Here is a 21,327-nt window from a genome sequence, read left to right as displayed (position 1 = left end):
AAATACGGGTGCTGTTTCTTAGTAATACAAACATGCATTTACTATTCACACAAGCGAATTCAAAGGCATTCCTAACTTTACCCAGTTAGCTATGCTGGTAAGACGTTGAATATCAGTCACATGCCTGTAACCCAGATTTTCAGTGCCAATGCCCAGATATATCCTGGTAATAAATATCCAGATCTAATTTTGCAAGCAGTGATTATCTACTAGCTGAATATTGACCACTTTCTGGATGTACAATAGCTGAAAACGTCCAGTGTCTCCCAATTGGAGGGAAAATTTATTTTTAATTTTTGGGTGAGCATTTTTCAGCAGCTCAGATGAGAAAAGCCTGCAATGTATTGTATAGGCAAATTTCAGCAGAGTTCCTCTTTAATGCTACTGATTTAATCTAAGATAATGATATATCTGTGCAATCTTCTTCAATAGATTCAAGACCATTCAGGACCTTCTCACATTCCTGTCAGCCTGTCCCCTGGTTCAGTCCATTGGATTATTCCTTTTGTTTGCTCTGGGAATTGAAATACTTGTAAGTTAAGAATATATATACCTTTTTTTATTTCTCAGTATTTTAAATATTTTACTCATCTCTTTTCTTTCTCTCTATCCTTTCCTGTTGGATTATTTGACTAGGTGCTCAGCTTCTTTTACCGCTCTACACTTACCATTGGACTGATTGCATTTGCTGGTTGGCCACTGATACACCGGTGGATTCAAGGGATGAATGGTCTCAAGGTGTGGTATTTTTGTTTTTCAGGAGTTAATTGTTAGTTAATTTATGATAATAGCTGTTTTTTTTAATCTATCACCTTTTGTCCGGACAAAACCCCAGCATGCTTTAAAATGGTAAGATTAAGAAATATATGTACATCTGCTTCTGGCTTGGCTAGCAGTTCTCCTGCCTGTATGAACATTTTTCAAAAGGGAGTGTGAAAAATGAACACTGTTAAAACTAGGTAAATTAAAGCACAGGAAGGTAAAATGATACGCAAAAGTTCAGAGTATATTGATGAGAGGCATTTGAACTCATGAGTTTCAGCTATTCTTCTGACTCATAGGCCCAAACACTACACCAGAGGTCCTCCTCAATTTGTCTGTTGACCTCTATTCAGCTGGAACAGTGACTCTGGTGAGTGACTTTTTCAGAATCAACCTTGTTAATTCCTTGGATAACTCTGCTTCCTCTTCAGAAATTGCTTTGATTATCTTCAGGCTGTGATAAACTGTTTTTCCCACATATTGAGTAATGGAGTTGCATGCTGTGTGGTGTCCTTTATATTCAAACCAAACAGAGAGGGTAAACAGCATACATAGAAATACACAGAAAAAAAGCAACACTGGGCCTTCAAGACTGAGACAACAGGAGTATTTATTGATAGGTGACCCAGTCCTGATGGGTGAAGGTATCAAGCTCAAAAATTGCTCTCTGTTCGTGTTGTAATAAACTCAGATCTAAATTTCCACCTCTCCAATGTTTAGAGAAAACTTTGAATGCACAGAATTGTAGATCCGCAAAGTTATGTGATTGTTCGATGCAATGTTTCACTAGAGGGGCCGCGATATCCCCTCGTCTGATGCACCTCCTGTGCTCAATCATCCTGGTTTTATTTTATGAATAGTTTTGCCTATGTAAATCATTTGGCAAGGGCATATAATAAGGTAGACAGCTCCTTCTGTATTGCAGTTTGAAGAATGGTTAAGCAAATAAGATCTCATAGTGCAAGGATGTATAAAAGTAGTAATTTTCACCAAAGGTGGCCTCTTCTAACCTCCAACCCGTGGGTTCTTCAATTAGTCCATCTCGGATAAACCCTCAATTGGCTCTCCAAACCTCCAAATTTCCCACCGAGAGCTCATTCATTCAGCTGTCAGAGCAAGCAGGTATTTGCAGAGGAACTCTCCTCCCTTCTAAAGGCCCATGCGGTCGAAGCCATTCCACCAGGGGAAGAAGGACAGGGATTCTATTCCAGGTACTTCCTTATGCAGCATAAGTTAGGGGGGATGCGTCCCATTCTGGACTTCAGGGCTGTGAACAAATTCCTAGTTTGAGAAAAGTTCAGGATGGTTTCCCGGGGCACCTTTCTCCCCATGATTCAGAAGTACAATTGTCTACGCTCTCTGAACTTAAAGGATGCATATATACTCACATCCCGATATTTCCAGCACACCAGAAGTATCTTCAATTTCAGCTGGGAACACATCACTTTCAGTACCGCATGTTGCCTTCTGGCCTCTCCTCAGCTCCCAGGGCACATCACTTTCAGCGGGAGATGCTACTGTTAGGAGATTTCAGCTTGTCTGATGTGGATTGGAATGTCCCATCTGCGGAATCGGAAAGAAGTAGGGAGATTGTGAACGCCTGTCAAAGTGCCTTGCTCAGACAAATGGTGTTGAAACCCATGAGGGAAGGGTCTATGCTGGATCTAGTTCTCACGAATGGAGGAAGCATTTCCAATATCCGGGTGGGTGCCCACCTATGTAATAGTGATCATCACACAATATGGTTTGATATAAGGGCAAAGGCGGAGTGTGGATGCACAAAACTCAAAGTACTGGATTTCAGATATACTGATTTTGATAAAATGGGGGAATACCTGAAGAAGGAGCTGTTGGAGTGGGAAGGCGTAGGAGAAGTGGAAAATCAGTGGTCAAAGCTGAAGGCTGCTATAAATATGGTGACTGATCTTTACATGAGGAAAGTAAACAAAAACAAGAAACAGGAAGCTTATATGGTTCTCCAAACAAGTAGCAGAAAAAATAAGAGCAAAAGAGGATTTGTTCAAGTAATACAAAAGAACGCAATGAAAGGATCACGGAAAAGATTATTGGATTAAACTCAAAGAAGCAAAGAGGGAAATACGGCTAGCGAAAGTGCAAGCGGAAGAAAAAATGGCTAAAGATGTAAAGAGAGGTGACAAGACCTTTTTCAGATATATTGGAGATAGGAGAAAAGATAGAAATGGAATAACGATGGAATCTTATTTTTAACCTCACTATCACACAATGTTGAAGGTCCAGCAGCATCAACATTGGTCCTACCGTTGGCATCTTGTAGCCATCCACAGATAAGTGATCTTATCTACATATAATCAGTATTTTAATACCAGTGACTTAATAGAATGGCCATGAATGTTAGGAGGGAAGCAGGACTGGTGCTATGATGGTGAATGCTGCGGGCTGACACCACAGTATATGGTATATGGCACGTTAGTAAAGTCTGACTAAGAGTTATAATAGAAAAATATTTACTGGTGGAATTGTTGATATTATAGTTAAAATTTAATGCCAAGAAGTGCAGAGTGATGCATTTGGGGTGTAGAAACCCAAGAGAGAGACCAAATAGGAGGGGAGAGATTAGTAAGCTCGACTCAGAAGAGAGACCTTGGGGTGTTGGTGTTGGAGGATATGAAGGTGAAGAAACAATGTGACAAGGCCACGGATACGGCCAGAAGGATGCTAGGCTGCATAGAGAGAGGTATAACCAGCAGAAGAAAGTAGTGTTGATGCCCCTCTACAAGTCATCGGTGAGGCCCCACTTGGAGTATTGTGTTCAGTTTTCGAGGCCGTATCTTGTGAAAGATGTAAAAAGACTGGAAGCGGTGCAAAGAAAAGCTACAAAAATGGTATGGGATTTGCATTGCAAACCGTACAAGGAGAGACTTGCCAACCTGAACATGTATACCTTAGAGGAAAGGAGAAACAGGGGTGACATGACACAGACGTTCAAATATTTGAAAGATATTAATCCGCAAACAAACCTTTTTCGGAGAAGGGAAGGTGGTAGAACTATAGGACATGAATTGGGGTTGGAGGAGGGCAGACTCAGGAGTAATGTCAGTAAGTATTTTTTCACGTAAGGGTAGTAGATACGTGGAATGCCCTCCCGCGGGAGGTGGTGGAGATGAAAACAGTAATGGAATTCAAACATGCGTGGGATAAACACAAAGGAATCCTGTTTAGAAGGAATGGATCTATGGAATCTTAGCGGAGATTGGAGATTGGGTGTTGATGCTGGTATTTGGAGAGTAAAACCGGTGCAGGGTGGACTTCTACGGTCTGTGCCCTGATCATGACTGAATAGATATGGATGGGCTGGAGTGTAAGTTTTAAGGGGCTTCGACGTTAGCTTCAGAACGTTTAGTACAGGAACAGTGCTAGGCAGACTTTTATGGTCTGTGCCCTGAGAAAGGCATGGACAAACCAAACTTGGGTATGCATAACCTCATTTTACATGGTATGTAATAGTTTATATCTTGTTGGGCAGACTGGATGGACCATTCAGGTCTTTATCTACCGTCATTTACTATGTTACTATGTTGCCTTATGGCCTCACATCAACTCCCAGGGTCTTCACTAAGTGTCTAGCGGTAGTCACAGCGTCACTGCACAGACTGGGAGTTCATGTGTTCCCCTAATTGATGATTGGCTGGTAAAGAGCACCTCAAAGGACGGTGCTCAGGAGTCCATGCGGATGACTATTTGGGTGCTAGAGCTACTAGGGTTCATTTTAAACTAACCCAAGTCCGTTGTCCACCCTGTTCAATGATTGGAATTCATAGGAGCCCTGCTCGACATGCAAACGGTTCGAGTCTACCTTCCAGAGACGTGAGTGGACAATCTTGTCTCCTTAGCAGCCAAGGTTTGTGCCTTTCAGCAGGTCACAGCTCGGCAGATGTTGAAATGTTTGGCCACATGGTTTCCACAATGTACATTATGCCCATGGCACATCTTCAAATGACCCTAGCTTCTCAGTGGTATCAAGCCACCCATGTCATCCAGGGGTCCCCAGAGCTTCTACACTCTCTTCAGTGGTGAACAATTTGATCAGATTTGATTCTGGGACTTCCATTCCAAATTCCTCAGCCACAAAAGTGCTGATGATGGATGCATCTCTCCTGGGATGGGGAGGTCATGTAGATGAGCTTCACACTCAAGGTGCTTTGTCTGCCCAGGAAACAAATCTTCAGATCAACCTTCTGGAGCTTTGAGCTATCTGGAATGCTCTAAAGGCTTTCAGAGACTGACTGTCTTGTCAAATCATTCTAATTCAAACAGACAATCAGGTTGCTATGTATTACACCAACAAGCAGGGGGGCATTGGATCCCGCCCTCTGTGTCAGGAGGCCATCTGGATGTGGCATGTTTTTTCAAGCCACTTATCTGGCGGACAGAGACAACACCCTGGCCTACAGGCTGAGCAGGATAATGCAACTGCACATGTGGACTCTTAATATGGACATAGCCTGCAAGATCTTTGGAGTAGAAAGGAGGAGTCCCTCAGAGCCAATTCTCTCCACTAAAGCAAGTAGGCTGCACTCAAGCTGTCTTTAGCACCACTGTAAAAGTTTGGCGTAGGACAAACACCGACTAGGGTGCCCCTGGTGGTGACAGTATTTGGGCCCTGGCTACAGGGAAAAAGGAAGTTACTTCATGCACTGCAGCTGGAGACTTTAAATTACAAAGTGAGATTTGAAAGGGGTGGAGATGTTCTGTTTACCTCAACTCCTGTATGCTCTGTTTATGTGTACATTTACTGCACAAACAAAATAAGAATCAAAAGTTCTTGAAAGGTTTGTTTTATTTAACTGATTTCTGCATTTATATGGCACCCTTAACAGCATTTGTATTACAACCCAAAGCAGTCTGCAGGACTACTACAGAAGCAGAGAAAATTGATGACTAATATATAAAGGTTGAACTAATAATGGTAGAAAATTATGTATTTATTTATTTTATTTAGTGCCTTATGAAGAAAAGTTTTCAAAACTTGTAGTAGGATTGGGGGACCAACAGGAGCCAGAACAGGAGAGGGGAGCAGAGAAAGATGGTAGATGAGGACATAGGTGCCAATATTTCAAAATGATTGGGAGTGCCAAACAAATACAAACTATCCCACCCTGAGCACCCAGACTACCCACAGAATTGGATCCTATCAGTGGGGATCAGCTTGGGGGAAGGAGAAAATCTGGTGTATACAGGTTTGGAGAGAAGAGAGTGGTTGGAATAAGCTAGTAGTTACCAAACTCAGGGTTTGCAGAGCCAAAAAGGTTGGGAGCTGCTACAGTAGAATTAAAACCCCTCCTTTAAAAATATTCATTTTGTAAAATGAAACCAACCTAAGTATGCACATAGAATTTAATTTCATGACACAAAACTGCCAGAAAACACCTATAATTCAATTTAAAATACATAGGGAAAGGGAAATGGGACTTGATATACCGCCTTTCTGAGGTTTTTTGCAACTACATTCAAAGCGGTTTACATATATTCAGGTACTTATTTTGTACCAGGGCAATGGAGGGTTAAGTGACTTCCCAGAGTCACAAGGAGCTGCAGTGGGAATTGAATTCAGTTCCTCAGGATCAAAGTCCACTGCACTAACCACTAGGCTACTCCTCCACTCCTTTTAGAAAGACATAGGATCAGAAACCCTAATTATACCCCACAGATTCTTTGAAAAAGTAACTTTGTTCTCCTTGCTGTATGTATTTAGACGATGTTGATTTCTTAGTGATTTGTATCAAAATATTCTATTTTGTACTATGTAGTGAGGAAGGATTGGAATAGTAAAAAACATAAAATTCTTAGCAATATGGTTTTGAGCTAAGCCTGACTCCTTAGCTTTGCTATTTGGATATATGTTTGGAGGTAACAAAGATCAAAGGGGGGCTCGCTTCAAGCCTGTGTACCACAACAATAGTCCAGAAATGAGCCTATTAACAATATAGGTTCAGCAAGAAAAAAATTGAAAATGGGGATATATGTTTGGAGCCCATATTTGTACATGGAGTATTTACATAAATCTATTTATCTGGCTTTTAGTTTGAGTTAGTGAAGATATTCACATTAGACAAAGAGAAATGCAGAATAAATCCTGCTTCCTACCCACTGTACATAAATGAGTTCTATAGGCTACCTACACCATTCTGATTGTATGTAATCTTTCATAGCATTGTTAAATGTATTTTTTTCCTATTTTTCCAGATAACAACACTAAGCTGGGCTCTCTTATGTTCCCTGTTGGCAATTTTTCCAATGATGCCTGTTGTTGGAAGAGAGTCAGACATCGCTCTAGTGTAAGATCAACATTGTCTTTCCAAAAGCTTTGAGTTCAGTAGTTGTCTTTTTTTTTTCACTTAAGGTTTTGTGGCGGTTAGCACCAGTAAGCCAGATATTACAATACAAATTTTAAAATTATTTTTTGAGTCATGAGGTATGTGCAATAAACATCAATGTAGGCTAACAGTACTAAAGCACTAAAGGTCTGTGAAGCTTTTGAACCAACATTTGAATACTATGGGGTCCTTTTACAAAGGCGCACTAACGTTTTTAGGGCGACCTAAAAATAAGCATGTGCTAAACGCTAGAGATGCCCATATATTCCTATGTCAATCTATTTGAAAAGACCATACCTTACTGATGTGGGGACTTAAATCTAACATCCACTTAATTCTGTCCCAACAATCCCAATTCTTATCATATACACAGTCCAAAAGCACATCACTTTGCTTTTGGACTGTGCATATATTCCTATGGGCATCTCTAGTGTTTATGCACGCTAATCATAGTGCACGCTAAAAACGCTAGCACAATGTGGCGAAATGGTGAATTTTCTAGCATGAGAACTATAAAAATATTTCATTGTGTTTTTTTCTAGTTTGGCCAGCAGGTGGGGCATGTTTATGTTTAAAGCTGTTACAGAAAAAAATGACTGTTCCTTCTTTAGCATAGAGAGGAAGTAACCTGATGTGATGTTGCCAGCTACTTTTAAAAATTCTTGTTCTGGGCTCTGATTGGCCCAGGAGCTCAAATCCAGCCTGGAAATACTAGATTTCTGTCAGTCTCAGATAGGGAGAGGAGAGAGAAAGATCTCTTCACTGAGGCTCTGTGAGCAGTTATATTCTGTTACTTGTGAGCATCTATATTTTCTGTACTCCTTAGGCACTATTCAGGTAGTGAACAAGTGTTAGTTTTAAAATTGATTCCTGTTTGTTTTGCCTTTTTTGGTTTGCTGTTCTTTTTCATCTGTTTTATATGGTTCACTGTTCAACTGTGACAATAAAACTTGTTAGTTTATTGGCTCTGATATCTTAGACTAAGAATCCTAGTGGTTTGTGTGTTAGGTCTGTGGGTGCTTTCCAGGAACTGTGGGACCCCTGAGAGTGTGTCCCTAGTGTCCTAGAAATCACCAGGGAATAACTTGTGGGTGGGAGACTCGCCCAGAGGCAAGTGGAACCTAGTATGCAGGGGTGGAGAGTTGATTAGTATAGAGCACATGCCCAGGTGCAGGCGGGCCTGAGCAGTGCTGGGGATAGACTCTCCAGGTGACTGTGGGTTTAGCCCTAGGTGGGTGCTAGGCATTTCATGACAGATGCCTTTTGTAAAAGACCCCCCCCCCCCCTGTGATAGCTGTCTCTTGGCTGTGCAATCTAGAGCAGATCAGGTTTTGATTAATTTTTCTCATATCCTCTCTTATTACTGACTTGTCTGTATTTTAATGTTTAATGTAAAGCCAAGTTGAACACTAGGCAACCCATCACTATAAATTCTTTGCTCTTGTGATGGGTGTTTTATATTTTCAAAGCGAGACTTGTTTTCAGTGTTATCATTTGCTATATTTGAAATACATGTTAGTGGTAACAACTGTTTTTTAATCACTGACCTTTTTTACCTTTTAATTCTGCTGCTGTGAATGTTTTTAATTATGTCTTTGGCCCAGTATGGACGAGATGCTGCCATTCCAGAAAAAAACAAAACATGCACACTTCTAATTTTAGTAATTTTAGATCTTTTTCTCCATTCTTGTCATACCCTTTCAGTACACAGGACCTATAATGGATGCACTACCTCCTCATCTAACATGGAAGATGGAAGCAAAATGGCAAATCAGAGTTTTCTAGAGTTCCTGGAGCCTAATTACGAAACTTTTCATATTGTAGAGACAGAATAAGAAAAGTCCGTGGTTTCCTATTTCATAGGCAGCAATGATAATTGTGTCAGACAGTTAGCAAAGCCATTTGTTCTGATGGAACATGTTAATCAGTTTTATAGATTCTCATAGAGACAATAAGAACATAAGAATAGCTTTACTGGGTCAAACCAATTGTCCGTCTAGCCCAGTATCCTGTTTCCAACAGTGGCCAATCCAGGTCACAAGCACTGTTCCATGCTACCAATCCCAGAGCAAGCAGTGGATTCCCCATGTTGGTCTCAATAACAAACTATGGACTTTTCCTCCAGGAACTTGTCCAAACCTCATTTAGATCCAGATTCGCTAACTGCTGTTACTACATCCTCCATTAAATAGTTCCATTGCTTAACTCTTCATTCAGTGAAAAAATATTTCCTCCTATTTGTTTTAAAAGTATTTCCATGTAACCTCATTGAGTGTCCCCTAATCTTTGTACTTTTTGAAAAAGTAAAAAAATCAATCCACTTCTACTCGTTCGACACCACTCAGGATTTTGTAGACCTCAATCATATCTCCCCTCAGCTGTCTTCTTTTCCAAGCTGAAGAGTTCTAACATCTTTAACTTTTCCTCATATGGGAGGACTTCCATCCTCTTTGTCATTTTGGTCTCTCTTCTTTGAACCTTTTCTAATTCTGCTGTATGTGTTTTTGAGATACGGCAACCAGAACTGAATGCATTACTCAAGGTGAGGTTGCACCATGGAGTGATACAGAGGCATTATAGTATTCTTGGCCCTATTTACCATCCCTTTTTTCAAATAATTGCTAACATCCTGTTTGATTTTTTGGCCACTGCCGCATACTGAGCTTTTTCGGGGCTGCAGACCATGGTCATAGCCTCGTAATGGAAAATGTTTTGTTAGATATTGCAGAATACTGTTATGATTGGTCTTTTGTAATATCAGATTAACTCCTTCATATTTTCTATTATAAAAAAATCAAATTTTCCTCTTTAATTTTAGTTGAAAAGAATACTAAATTAGCATTATTGGCTTATGACAATTCAATATTTCATTTCAAACAGCACTATTTGAATAAATTAAACTGTTTTTGCTCAAATTTTTATTTTCACCGTAGATTTCTAAACCAGTTTGGAATACTGAGCAGAAATGGGTCTACTAGTAAAAGTAATATGATGGGACCAGCCAGTGGCTCAGTGCCAGAATGGTGCACTGTCATGCAAAAAACGTGGGCTTGATTCCCAGTTGAGGCCTTATACTCCTTGAGCTGATCAGTGCTAAGAAGGTTTCAATGTATTTTATGGCAGACCATTTATATGTAAAAATGATTTTATAAAATTACTTCCTTAAAATCGCAGGTGAATCTTTCCAATAATGAAAACAGTATAAGTTCCAAGGTTCAGTGTTATGCTGAAAAGTACAAACTTTTGGAGGGCAAGCTTCACTTAACATTCATTTACAGGACTGGATTTTGATGATTCTGTTTTATTTTTGCTCTCTGTTTCATAGCACAGGTGCAGGTTTGCTAACTCTGCTGCTCTCCTTTTCGTTCCTGGTGTCTTTCTGGAATCAAAAAAGCAAACACATGCAGAGGAAAGATCTAACAGTACACCTGCTTCAGGTCAGTTATTTGTAGATTGGTATGCTATGAATGTGTGATGTAACAATTAGGAACATAAGAAGTGCCATACTGGGGCAATAGTCCATAGATCTCAGCATCATATTTCCCACAATAGTCAGTCCAAGGTCCTAATATGAAAGTCCACTCCATGTTGCTCACTCCCAGAAATAAAAGGCAGAAACATTCAAGTCTGTCTGAGGCTAAGAATTGCCATACTTGATGGGGCCAGAGGTCCATTAATCCCAGGCAGTATCATATTCCCAAACAGTGGCCAGTCTAGAAAACAAATACTTAGCAGGATCCTGGATTCCATGCTGCTTACTTCCCAGGGATAACCAGTGGAGTTCCCTGATTTTGGTTTATGAATTTTTCCACAGTCAAATAAATTTCACAAATAATACTAATAATTCTTACTGTGCTCAAAAATAGGAGGAAAAAGCCTCAGAATGCTCACTTATTCTTTGTCAGCACTGTCCTGCATAAACCAGTCTTCAGCAAAAAAAAACCTCCTTTAAATATGGTGCAAAGAAAGCAAAAACTTCATCACGGTAATACACCAAAAAACCTTTAAATCTGAATATAGTTGATACTAATCTGCCGCCTGTCAGCATCCCTAGCATTAGTGATGCACTACTTCCTTCTTTCTTGCTATTAGGCAACATCTTTTTGATGCTGTATGGTTTTTACAGGGAAGTGTACTTGATAAGGTTGGATAGTTGGGGAATTAGAACATGCCAGGCCTGGCATGAAGCAGGAAACAAGGAACTGGACTGGAGAGTCAGACATAGAGGACTAGATTCTATATATGATGCCTAAAAAATCAGTGCCAAAACAAAATATGACTAGGCATATTCTATAAAGTATGCCTAAATTTAAACGTATTTTATAGAATAAGCCTACATTTCTGTGCAGTTTATAGAATACGCTGAATGCCCATCTGTGCGACTAAATATAGTTATGCCTTGTAAAACTTGATGTAAATGCTGACGCCTAAATTATGCATGAACTGGGTGTATTCTGTAACCACGTGCATAGATTTTAGAAACTTCCACAACCCGCCCATAACTATATGACTTAGAATTTACGCGCATCACATTACAGAATATGCTTAGACAGTGAAGTGTGTAAATTCTAATTGGTGCCAATTAGTGTCAATTGCTTGTTAATTGGCAATGATCAGTACTGATTGGCTTAACTAATTAAGTTGTATGCACAAATCCACAATATGACTGAGTTTGTGCGAACAACTTGTCACGCTGTATAAAATCACAGGGAGAGTAGGAACCAAGGTACAGCAGGAAGGTCAGATAACAAAGGTTCTGGATGTTTCCCAGAAAGCTGTTGTACCAGTAAAGGCAATCAGTACACACTGTCTGCATGGCCAATAGAGCTTTCTGGGAATACATCTCTCTTCCTACCAACCAGAGGATAAGTATCACATGGTCTTTTCCTATCCTCATGTCTCTGATTGCTCCATCATAAGTTTGTGGCCTCTGCTCCCCAGGGTCACTAGATCAAGGTCTGATGATCCTGATAGTGTAACCCACTTCTCCTGGTGTTTCCTTCTGGGGCCTCAGGGCCTGGGTTGTTTAGATGTTCTTGCAAAATTGTCTGACTAGCATCATTGTATAAACATTTCAAGCTGTTTCCCATCTGTGGTCTTCTGAATTATGCCCATTCCATTCCACTAGATAATGTAATCTTCCTCTGAAGTATTTTGAATCAAAAACTTGGTTAATAATGAACTCCTGTTGCCCTTGTACCATTACAAGCTGATGGGATAGTTTCTGCCAATTCAGGAAGGGCGTTATAGGGCCATATAGAAGGCTACATGGATCTGGACATTGTTAGAAGTTGCACTCTGAAAGTCACTAGATTAATTAATTTATTTTATTTATTGGGATTTATTAACTTATGAAGAGATTCACTCAAGGTGGTGCTGATTTGGATGATGAAAGGCATCTATAAGTGTATCCATATGGCCCAGATATCAGATTATGCGATTCTAGTAGTAAGATGTCAGGACCCTCTTGAAAATGAGCTGATGATAAAGGCCACTTTGAGAGAATCTGTTACAGAACTGTGGATGTAATAGGTGCCAGAGTTTACACTGGTGGAAGAATCCATGAAGTCAAGCGGAGGTTGATGGATAGACAGGGAAAGATGATATGCTTGGTCTGGGATAGGTTTATAACCAACCTACTGCTGGAGTCCATGGAGTTAGGTCTGCTTTTTTGAATGGCATCTGTTCTTAAAAACATTAGGAGGGTAGTTCTAGAATAAGGTGCCTTGGACAAGAAGGTAAACAGGTGCCTATTTCATTCTTATTCTTTATAGGTAATAAATAGAAATAAAAGAAAATATAGAAAAGAAAATGAGATGATACCTTTTTTATTGGACCAACTTAATACATTTTTTGATTAGCTTTTGAAGGTAACCCTTCTTCAGATCAGAAATTGAGAAGAAGGGTTACCTTGCAAGCTAATCAAAAAAAGGTATCTTATTTTCTTTTGTATGTTTTATTTCTGTTTATTACCTTTAAAAGTGGACTAACGGCTACCACATCACTTTATTCTTTATAAAAACTAGCACAAGTCTTTCTTGGAGATGAAAAGAGTGGCCAGATAGACTCTATGTATGAATGTTAACTGATTAAGTAATTGAATAAGATGGAATATTCAGGCTAGACATTTTCTTTATTGTTTTTATTGTTACCTCTAAATTTTGATCTCCTCATCTAATAATACTCCTCCCCCCTTTTTTACTTTTTTCTTTAATATGTGGTCTAAGAAAGAGAGTGTACAAAAATCTATGAATGAATAGTTTTCTATAGTTTGACTTTCTCAAAATAAATGCCAATAAATAAATAAATAAGCTAGCACAAGTGGCAGAAAATGCACTTACATTTAAGGCGCTGTATCAGTTTAGGTTTTGGCACAGAGCGTCAGCAGCCACTCAGAGAGGTGAAAGTAAACAAAAACACTTTATTTGTATTCAAAAGAATGTTAAATCCTGTTCCCTTAACAGGCTTGATAAACTTGAGAAATAAAGTCTCATGAAATTCAATTATAATATTCCTGCAGCCCTAACCCAGCCCCAGAGTCTCAATGTACACTAGTTTTTCTTTTCCAGGTTAACTAAAACCAGACTTGGCTCTGTCCTTGTCTCCAGGATTAGGATTTCAGAAGGTTCGAAGGTAAAGCTTGGCTTACCTGCATTACACTTCTTCTACTTGCACATCTGTGCTGAAGACATACTGGAGAGCTGCTCTTGTATTTCCTGGGCCTCTCTGGTGTTCCCGTGCTCAGTTTTTATCTGGCTGCCTCATCTGAGCTCTCCCTGCACTGCCTTGACTAAGCAATGCCCTTTCTGCTCTGTATTGAAGGATTTAATGTGGCTCTGTGAGGGAGTGTTTTTAAGGAGAACCAGTAACTTCCTGTACACTACATCACAGGCACCATCATTACAACATCTCTATAGCCTGCACCTGCCTGTGCTTACATGTTATCAAGAACACACGTATATTATTGAATACTACTGTATAATTTATGCACATATTTTTCACACTCAAACTACATCCATGGAAGTGTCCACTGGCAAAGTATGTGCCATCAAAACATGATGCATACTTTTCCACTATTCAGTATTTTATGAGTGCTTATTTACACATATAAGTGGCTAGAATACCATCATTTATGTGTGTTCCTACTCCCTAGGTGCCCTGTCTGCTCATTCCATCTCCTTTGCTCTTGACCTGGTTTCAAGCTGCAGAAAAGTGTACCTTGTGAAAATGATGAGGCTAATGTGCAGATGGTGAAGCTCCCACCTCAGGATCCCAGGTCCCTCTTTCACTCAGGGTGAGCTGGTTCCCAGTATGCAGATTTATGCAAATTAATCTACCACCCTTTTCTGCTCAGGGTGACCTGCTTCTCAAAAAGCAAACACAGTCAGGTTTCACCAATCAGGCTATTTTCATACACAACTTTATTCCAGCCTCTGGGGCACACTTCTTTTAGCTTAAAACACTTTCACAAGCTACAAGCTTCAACAGTTCTTCCAGCTTAACCATTTCATTTCTTCCTACTCAGGGCAATCTTCCCTTTGAAACATTTCTTCTTGCACAGTTCAATATCCATAGATTTCTTCCCCCTGAGCCCTCTCACACAGGCATTTGGGCTCAGTACTAACTCAGTCCCTGGACACACAGTCCCTCCTTGTAGCACCCAGCTCTAGACACACAGTCTCTTCCTCTGGGACACACCGTACCTCTTCACTGTTCTAGACACAGTCTTTTCATCTGGGACACACAGTACCTCTTCACTGTTCTAGACACAGTCTTTTCACCACCAGGCCATAGGGCTCAGCCAGTACTTCTCATGGGGATCCCACTGCTTCAGTTACCAGCCCTCTTCCTCAGCTGCCAGCTCTCCTTTCCCCCTCACCCTCTGGTGGGGTATTAAGTGGTTAATGACCAAACAGGACCCAGCCCATAACCTGCTGCACCTGTTTCTATCCCCAGGACTCTCCTCGGTCCTAGCGACCTCCAGCTATACTTCCCCATACTGGCTCCCCTCAGCAACTCACCCAGCCCTTCTCCCTGGACATTTTAGGGGGTCCGCGCCCTCTAGGGGCCCAACCAGGGTAGGACAGCCTCTTCCTTATCACAACCTGCAGAGCTTGAAAGGCCAGGAGAACTGGGACTGGTGTGGCACACCAGAAGCTGGAGTTCAGTACTAGGCACAAAACAGATGCCAAAAACAAGCAGGAAGGCCAGATACGCAGAGGTTCCAATGCATGTATCACAGGGGTAAACTTAACCAGCAGTGATGTCTCTCCCCTTCTCCTCTTATTTAGTTTAGTTTATTTAGATACTGCTAGACCACCTTTCAAGTTTTACAGCAAAGTGACTTACATCATAATTGGGTAGTCCACAGGGAAAGCACATACTTTATGTGACCTTCATATAAGTCTGTTTAGGAGAAGATTTTGGGCTGTTCAGCTGGTAAGTTCAGGCATGACTGGAGAGACCATATTACCCCTTTGTTTTTGAAATTACATTGGCTCCCAGTAAAGTTTTGGATTCAGTTTAAAATTCTTACTTTGACTTTTAAGGCTATACGCTGCATACGTCTAGTAGCGCTTTAGAAATGATAAGTAGTGGTAGTAGCAATACTTCTGATTCTCCAAGGACAAGCAGACTGCTTCTTCTCACACATGGGTCAACATCCGTGTCGGCTCGGGAACCGGCATTTTGCCATAGCAAAAACAAAAAGGTTTTACTAGAGTCTTCTGGCGCACATGCGCAGACTGACTTCCCGCCACACGAGCGCATACCTCAGTTCTCTTTTTTCCGCGACAAGGTGCAGCAGGTTCCTCCTGTGCTCCTCGTTTTGGCCTGGGAAAGTCTCATTTTTGTGAAATTTTGCAACTTTTTTCGTGTTCTTCTACTTTGTTTTTGTGGTTTAAAAAAAAATAGTTAGGAATCCCTTTTTTTTTTTTTTTTTAAAGAATCCTCATTTTGTTTCCACAAGTTTTCTTTGTTTTCGACGAGGCCACCTTTTAGGCTGCGCGGTCAGGTTTCTCTCCATTTTTGTGCCCTTTTTTTTCTTGGCACAATCAAGTCCTTTAATTTTGCCAAAGCCGTTTTTCCTTCCATGTTATCGAGGACACCCAGCGGCTTCAAACGTTGTACTCGTTGCAACCGGACCATCTCAGGTACCGATACCCATTCCTGGTGTATCCAGTGCTTTGGGCCTGACCACAGCCCAGCTGCTTGTAATCTGTGTCTTCGTATGAAGAAACGGACCCATGTAGCTCGAGAAGCTCAACGAGAGAAACTTTTTGGGGCTCGGTCCGGTCCTTCAACATCGGCATCGACATCGGTACTGAGGCCGGTGGAGTCGGCGTCGACATTGAGGGACGCATCGACATCAGGAGCAGAGATAATGGCTGCTGAGAGACCAAGTCGCACTGGAAACAGTGAGGTATTGAGTGAGTCTCCATCTGTCTCGAGGCCTCTTGCTATGCAGGCCTCCCGGGACCGACCATCATCGGACGCGACCCTGAGGAGGCGTGAGGATTCCACGTCGACACTGAGGAGCCTTGGTGATGGGCATCGAGCGATGGCGAAGAAGCACTGTCACTGATCTCCTTCGACACACGGTGCTGGGAGGTCCGGGGTGTCAAGGGATTCGGCACCCGAGAAGCATTGCCGCCGAGAGGATCGTTCCCCCTCCATACAGGAGGTGCCGATGCGCCAGTCTCTTAGCAGCGCAGTACCTGCACCTGAGCCTCAGCAGATTCTGCCACCGGCTGTTCCACCTATCCCAAAGCCTTCTCCAATGGTGGTTCTTGACGAGCGCATCCGGGCCCTGCTTCCAGAGCTTCTGGAAGGACTACTGCGCCAGTCTGCTTAGGTGTCGAGGTTGCTTCCGCTTTCTGTGCCGTCTGCTGCAGCAGCAGCAGCATCTGGCTCTTCAGCTGCGGTGAGGTCTCTGTGGTGTCGGCTGCGAGGTTCCTGGCTTCTGACTTGTATGTTGTATTCTTCATTCCTGACAACTGTGCTCACCTTAATCCAGTGAGATACATCGATCTACAGTATGCAAATAAAAGTTGTTGTTTTTACCTATAATTAAATGTCTGAGTATTATCTGCACATATCTCTGGGTTTGTGTCCATTTTGTATATTATTCAATTTTGATTCACTGCAGTTGGTTGGTATCTGAAATGATGCATCAGAAAATACAGTGATTGAATCAAATGTACAGAGAGGGATGGATGATTTGCTTTGGTCCAGAAGACACTGAGTTCTTTGTCCCATACTTTATGGCTCCCCATATTAGGTCTGTTCAATGCGTGTCTTAACTTATAAATTTCTGATGCAGTTTGGTCGGCTGCATAAGCTTGTTTGCTTAATACTTTGAGTGAATTGGATCCAACAGAAGAATTGTGTTTCCAGCACCTCATATTTCTCTATAATGGTTAGGCAGTAGCATTCCATTTTCAACAAATTGGCCCATGATATGAATCTCTGCACAAATCCAAAAAGGCCAATAACTTGGTTTCAGTATAAGCCTAGGTAGACATTAAACCACATGGAACTGAGTATTGAGTTTTTCCAAGAACCATCGTAATTGCTGTCTAAAATGTGTATGGTGTGTACTGTATCATAAAGATGGGTTGCATCTATTTGTGTCTTGGTAACATTGTTCCTGGGACATGTTGCAGCAGCATGAAGGGAAAAGCTGTTCGATTCTCAGTCGTGGAGGTACACTTTGAGTGGGATGGGTAGGAATTAGCCACCTTGTCCCATATAGTAGGAGGAAGACCAGATGATATAAGTGGAAATTGGGAAATCCAAGCCCTCAAGATTCCTTTGCGGCTTTTAGTGTACATAATGCTATCCATGAACATTTTCCTTTCCATAGGAACCTGGTGAGGATCTTACCCCGTTTAAATAAAAGTTATTGGGGTAGAAACATGAGAGCATACTAAGTACATAGTTCACCATTTTTATCAATTTTATCTGACCTACCAGGACGTAATTAGGAAGACCAATGATGCGTTATAGGCATAGTCCAGCAATTTGAATGCAGCATATCATAAAGATTATATTCTCCAAAGGACAGTGAACAATTAAAAAAAAAAAAAAAAAACAACTTTGTATGCCTAACCACAGCTGCCCGGTAATGTGAAACTGCTTTTACAGGTCTGTTGGTAGCTTTAGCCTGGCATGTGCAGGTATTCCTCTACTTCTCCTTGGAGGGTATGGGCTTTCCTGAACTGTTTAACTAAAGTTGGTGACCTTTTTTGTAAATATAATTTTAGATATGTTTTTGCGTCATATTTTAATATCACTGTTGTGACAGGCTCCATATTTGTATTTCTCTTATTAATATTTGTGTATTTACAGCCACCAAACTATAAGCTTTTCTTTTTCTTTCAGATGTTGAACCCAGCATTGTCCATATACATTGTGCACAGTACCCATGACAGTCTAGGCCAGAAAATGGGATTGCCATTAATAAATCAAATTGTTAGCTGGACAACATTAGGTATGTAAAACGATATGTCATATAAGAGGTTACTACTTACTACCACTTATTGCTATAGCACTACTAGATGTACATAGCACTGTACACTAAACATGTAAGAGACAGTCCCTGCTCAACAGAGCTTCCAATCTAATAAGACAGACAAACAGGACTAATAAGGGATAAGAGAATTACTTAGAGGTGGGAATAATAAAACAGTCATGAGTACTGAACAAGTGAATAGGAGGTAGAAGTTAAAAACAGCCTCAAAAAGGTGGGCTTTTTAGCATAGATTTGAAGATGGCCAGAGATAGAGCTTGACAAACTGACTCAGTAAGTCTATTCCAGGCATATGGTGCAGCAAGATAAAAGGAACAGAGTCTGGAGTTCGCAGTGGAGGAGAAGGGTACATATAAGAGAGAGAGTTCCTGGGGAGGAGTGTAGGGAGAGATAAGAGTGGAAAGGTACTGAGGAGCTGCAGAGTGAAGGTACTTGTAAGTCAAGCATGATTTAAGAATCTTTGCCAATTTAAGGACCTATTTACTAAGCCACTATAATGCAAAGTAAACACTGAATTCTATGTTTAATGTGCTTTAAAGCAAAACTGTCCCAAACTACCACCAAGCTAAGGGAGCTTAAGATTTGACTTGGGAATCAAGCCAGGGACTTTGAGCATGTAAATGTGCAGCTATAGTATCTATTTGCACTAATTTTATTTAGAGTAGCACACCCAGAACATACTTTTATATTGACTTTCTACTTGCTGGTATCTTTTTGAAAATAAAATATAATCATAGTAATTTATTGGAAAATAAGAAGGAAGTACTGAGTTTATCTTGTTGAGCAGACTGGATGGACCGTTCAGGTCTTTATCTGCCATCATCATTTACTATGTTACTTAAAAATCACTTGCAGTACAATGTATGACCTAGATATGTCATTTTGCAGCATAGCTGGTTAAATAAAATGAAAATATGTAATCTTACTTTTAATTTTGTTCTAGTGACAGCCATAGATCATAAACTATTGCATTTAAGTTAGAATTGTGAGTGATCAGGAGATCTATTGTAAAAGGGAGAACCAAGGGTTACAAAAGTGAGCTTTAGGAGGTCATATTTAAAGGCATGTGCAGTATTTTCACATGTAAATAGAAGGTTTACAAGTGTAAATGGTTCAATATATCTAAGCAGTTTTGGAAGAGTCATTACTTACGCATGTATGTCCATGCCACGCACAATTTTGAAAGGGGAATGATTTTGTTGGTCCCAGTACAAGCTTAATCATTACGCAAACTAGACAGGCATCTAGGGTGGTATTTTCTAGGGATGGACAAAGAACAGCTGAGTAAAAGCAAAACAGATAAATTCGAACTCAGAAAACTATCAACCTGTGCTTTTGACTGTTTACTATTTAAAAATATGATGTCCAATTATGTATTTTACAGGATCATTCATGGAGGGATGTGATTTTGTTTTAATAATGACTGATGAAATTAGTTATTAAAACCTTGTGAGGATAACCTAGGAGCACCTCTCGACTTGACTACTGCAACCTACTCCTCACTGGCCTCCCACTTAACCATCTATCCCCCCTTCAATCCGTTCAGAATTCTGCTGCCCGTCTTATCTTCCGCCTAGACCGATATGCTCATATCACCCCTCTCCTCAAGTCACTTCACTGGCTTCCAATCAGGTACCGCATACAGTTCAAGCTTCTCCTATTAACCTACAAATGCACTCAATCTGCAGCCCCTCATTACCTCTCTACCCTCATCTCCCTTTATGCTCCTACCCGTAAACTCCGCTCACAGGACAAATCCCTCCTCTCAGTACCCTTCTCCACCACCGCCAACTCCAGGCTCCGCCCTTTCTGCCTCGCCTCACCCTATGTTTGGAATAAACTCCCTGAGCCCATACGCCAAGCCCCCTCCCTGCCCATCTTCAAATCCTTGCTCAAAGGCCACCTCTTCAATGTCACTTTCAGCACCTAACCATTGTACCTCTATCCAGGAAATCTAGACTGCCCCCCAATTTGATTGCACTTTTTGTCCTTTAGATTGTAAGCTCCTTTGAGCAGGGACTGTCCTTCTTTGTTAAATTGTACAGCGCTGCGTAACCCTGGTAGCGCTTTAGAAATGTTAAATAGTAGTAGTAGTAGTAGTAATTAAGGGGAGGGAGAACAAATCTGAAGGTTCAACTAATGCACTGGCCCTGGATGGGCCTAAAGGGTATATGTGTATTTCCTGTTTTGCAAAGGAAATACATGTCTACTTCATAAAATCTAGACAACAGCATTTATACTTGCTTTGAAGTACAAGTGTCAGGTAAATACTCGGTTTGACCTTGGATTTAAAGGAGTGATGGGGGGAGAAGGGGACAGTTGTGCCTACAGTACCTCTCTGGCATTAAAAACCACCTCAAAAATGTAAAATTAAGGATTTTATAGCTTTGCTTCTTCATTTGCCTCACTTTGCTGCTCAGTTTTGTGCTTGTAAATGGCAGCAGTTATCAGCGTTAATTGCAGAATCAGCACTTACATGTGTAAATACCAGTACTTACACATTCAAAACCTTGAGTGATACCACTCTATTTTTGACTGATTTTTTTCTGCATTGGCTGTTCCTGATGGATATGCTGCAAACTGCATGTGTTTTTCCACAACCTTAGACATATTTTACAAAAGATTTGATGTTCAGCAAGTCTTCTGTAAAATACTCTTCAAATAATGAATATCCTGTTC

At 40.8% G+C, this 21,327-nt stretch overlaps 1 protein-coding gene across 4 annotated transcripts in view; it reads left to right on the top strand.

Moving 5' to 3' along the window:
- The window catches only part of PIGN (phosphatidylinositol glycan anchor biosynthesis class N), a 276,457-nt gene that overhangs the window by 170,937 nt on the left and 84,193 nt on the right, over window positions 1-21,327 (top strand). For all 4 annotated transcript variants that reach the window (XM_030203213.1, XM_030203186.1, XM_030203203.1 and 1 more), the window contains exons 17-21: window positions 433-532; window positions 637-738; window positions 6,988-7,079; window positions 10,444-10,555; window positions 18,501-18,609. In XM_030203213.1, the coding sequence (XP_030059073.1) occupies window positions 433-532; window positions 637-738; window positions 6,988-7,079; window positions 10,444-10,555; window positions 18,501-18,609 (515 nt within the window). The remainder of the gene's footprint in view (window positions 1-432; window positions 533-636; window positions 739-6,987; window positions 7,080-10,443; window positions 10,556-18,500; window positions 18,610-21,327) is intronic.

This window comes from Microcaecilia unicolor, chromosome 1 (genome assembly GCF_901765095.1).
Source record: "Microcaecilia unicolor chromosome 1, aMicUni1.1, whole genome shotgun sequence".
Taxonomy (NCBI): domain Eukaryota; kingdom Metazoa; phylum Chordata; class Amphibia; order Gymnophiona; family Siphonopidae; genus Microcaecilia; species Microcaecilia unicolor.
This window is presented reverse-complemented; position numbering and strand designations above follow the sequence as displayed.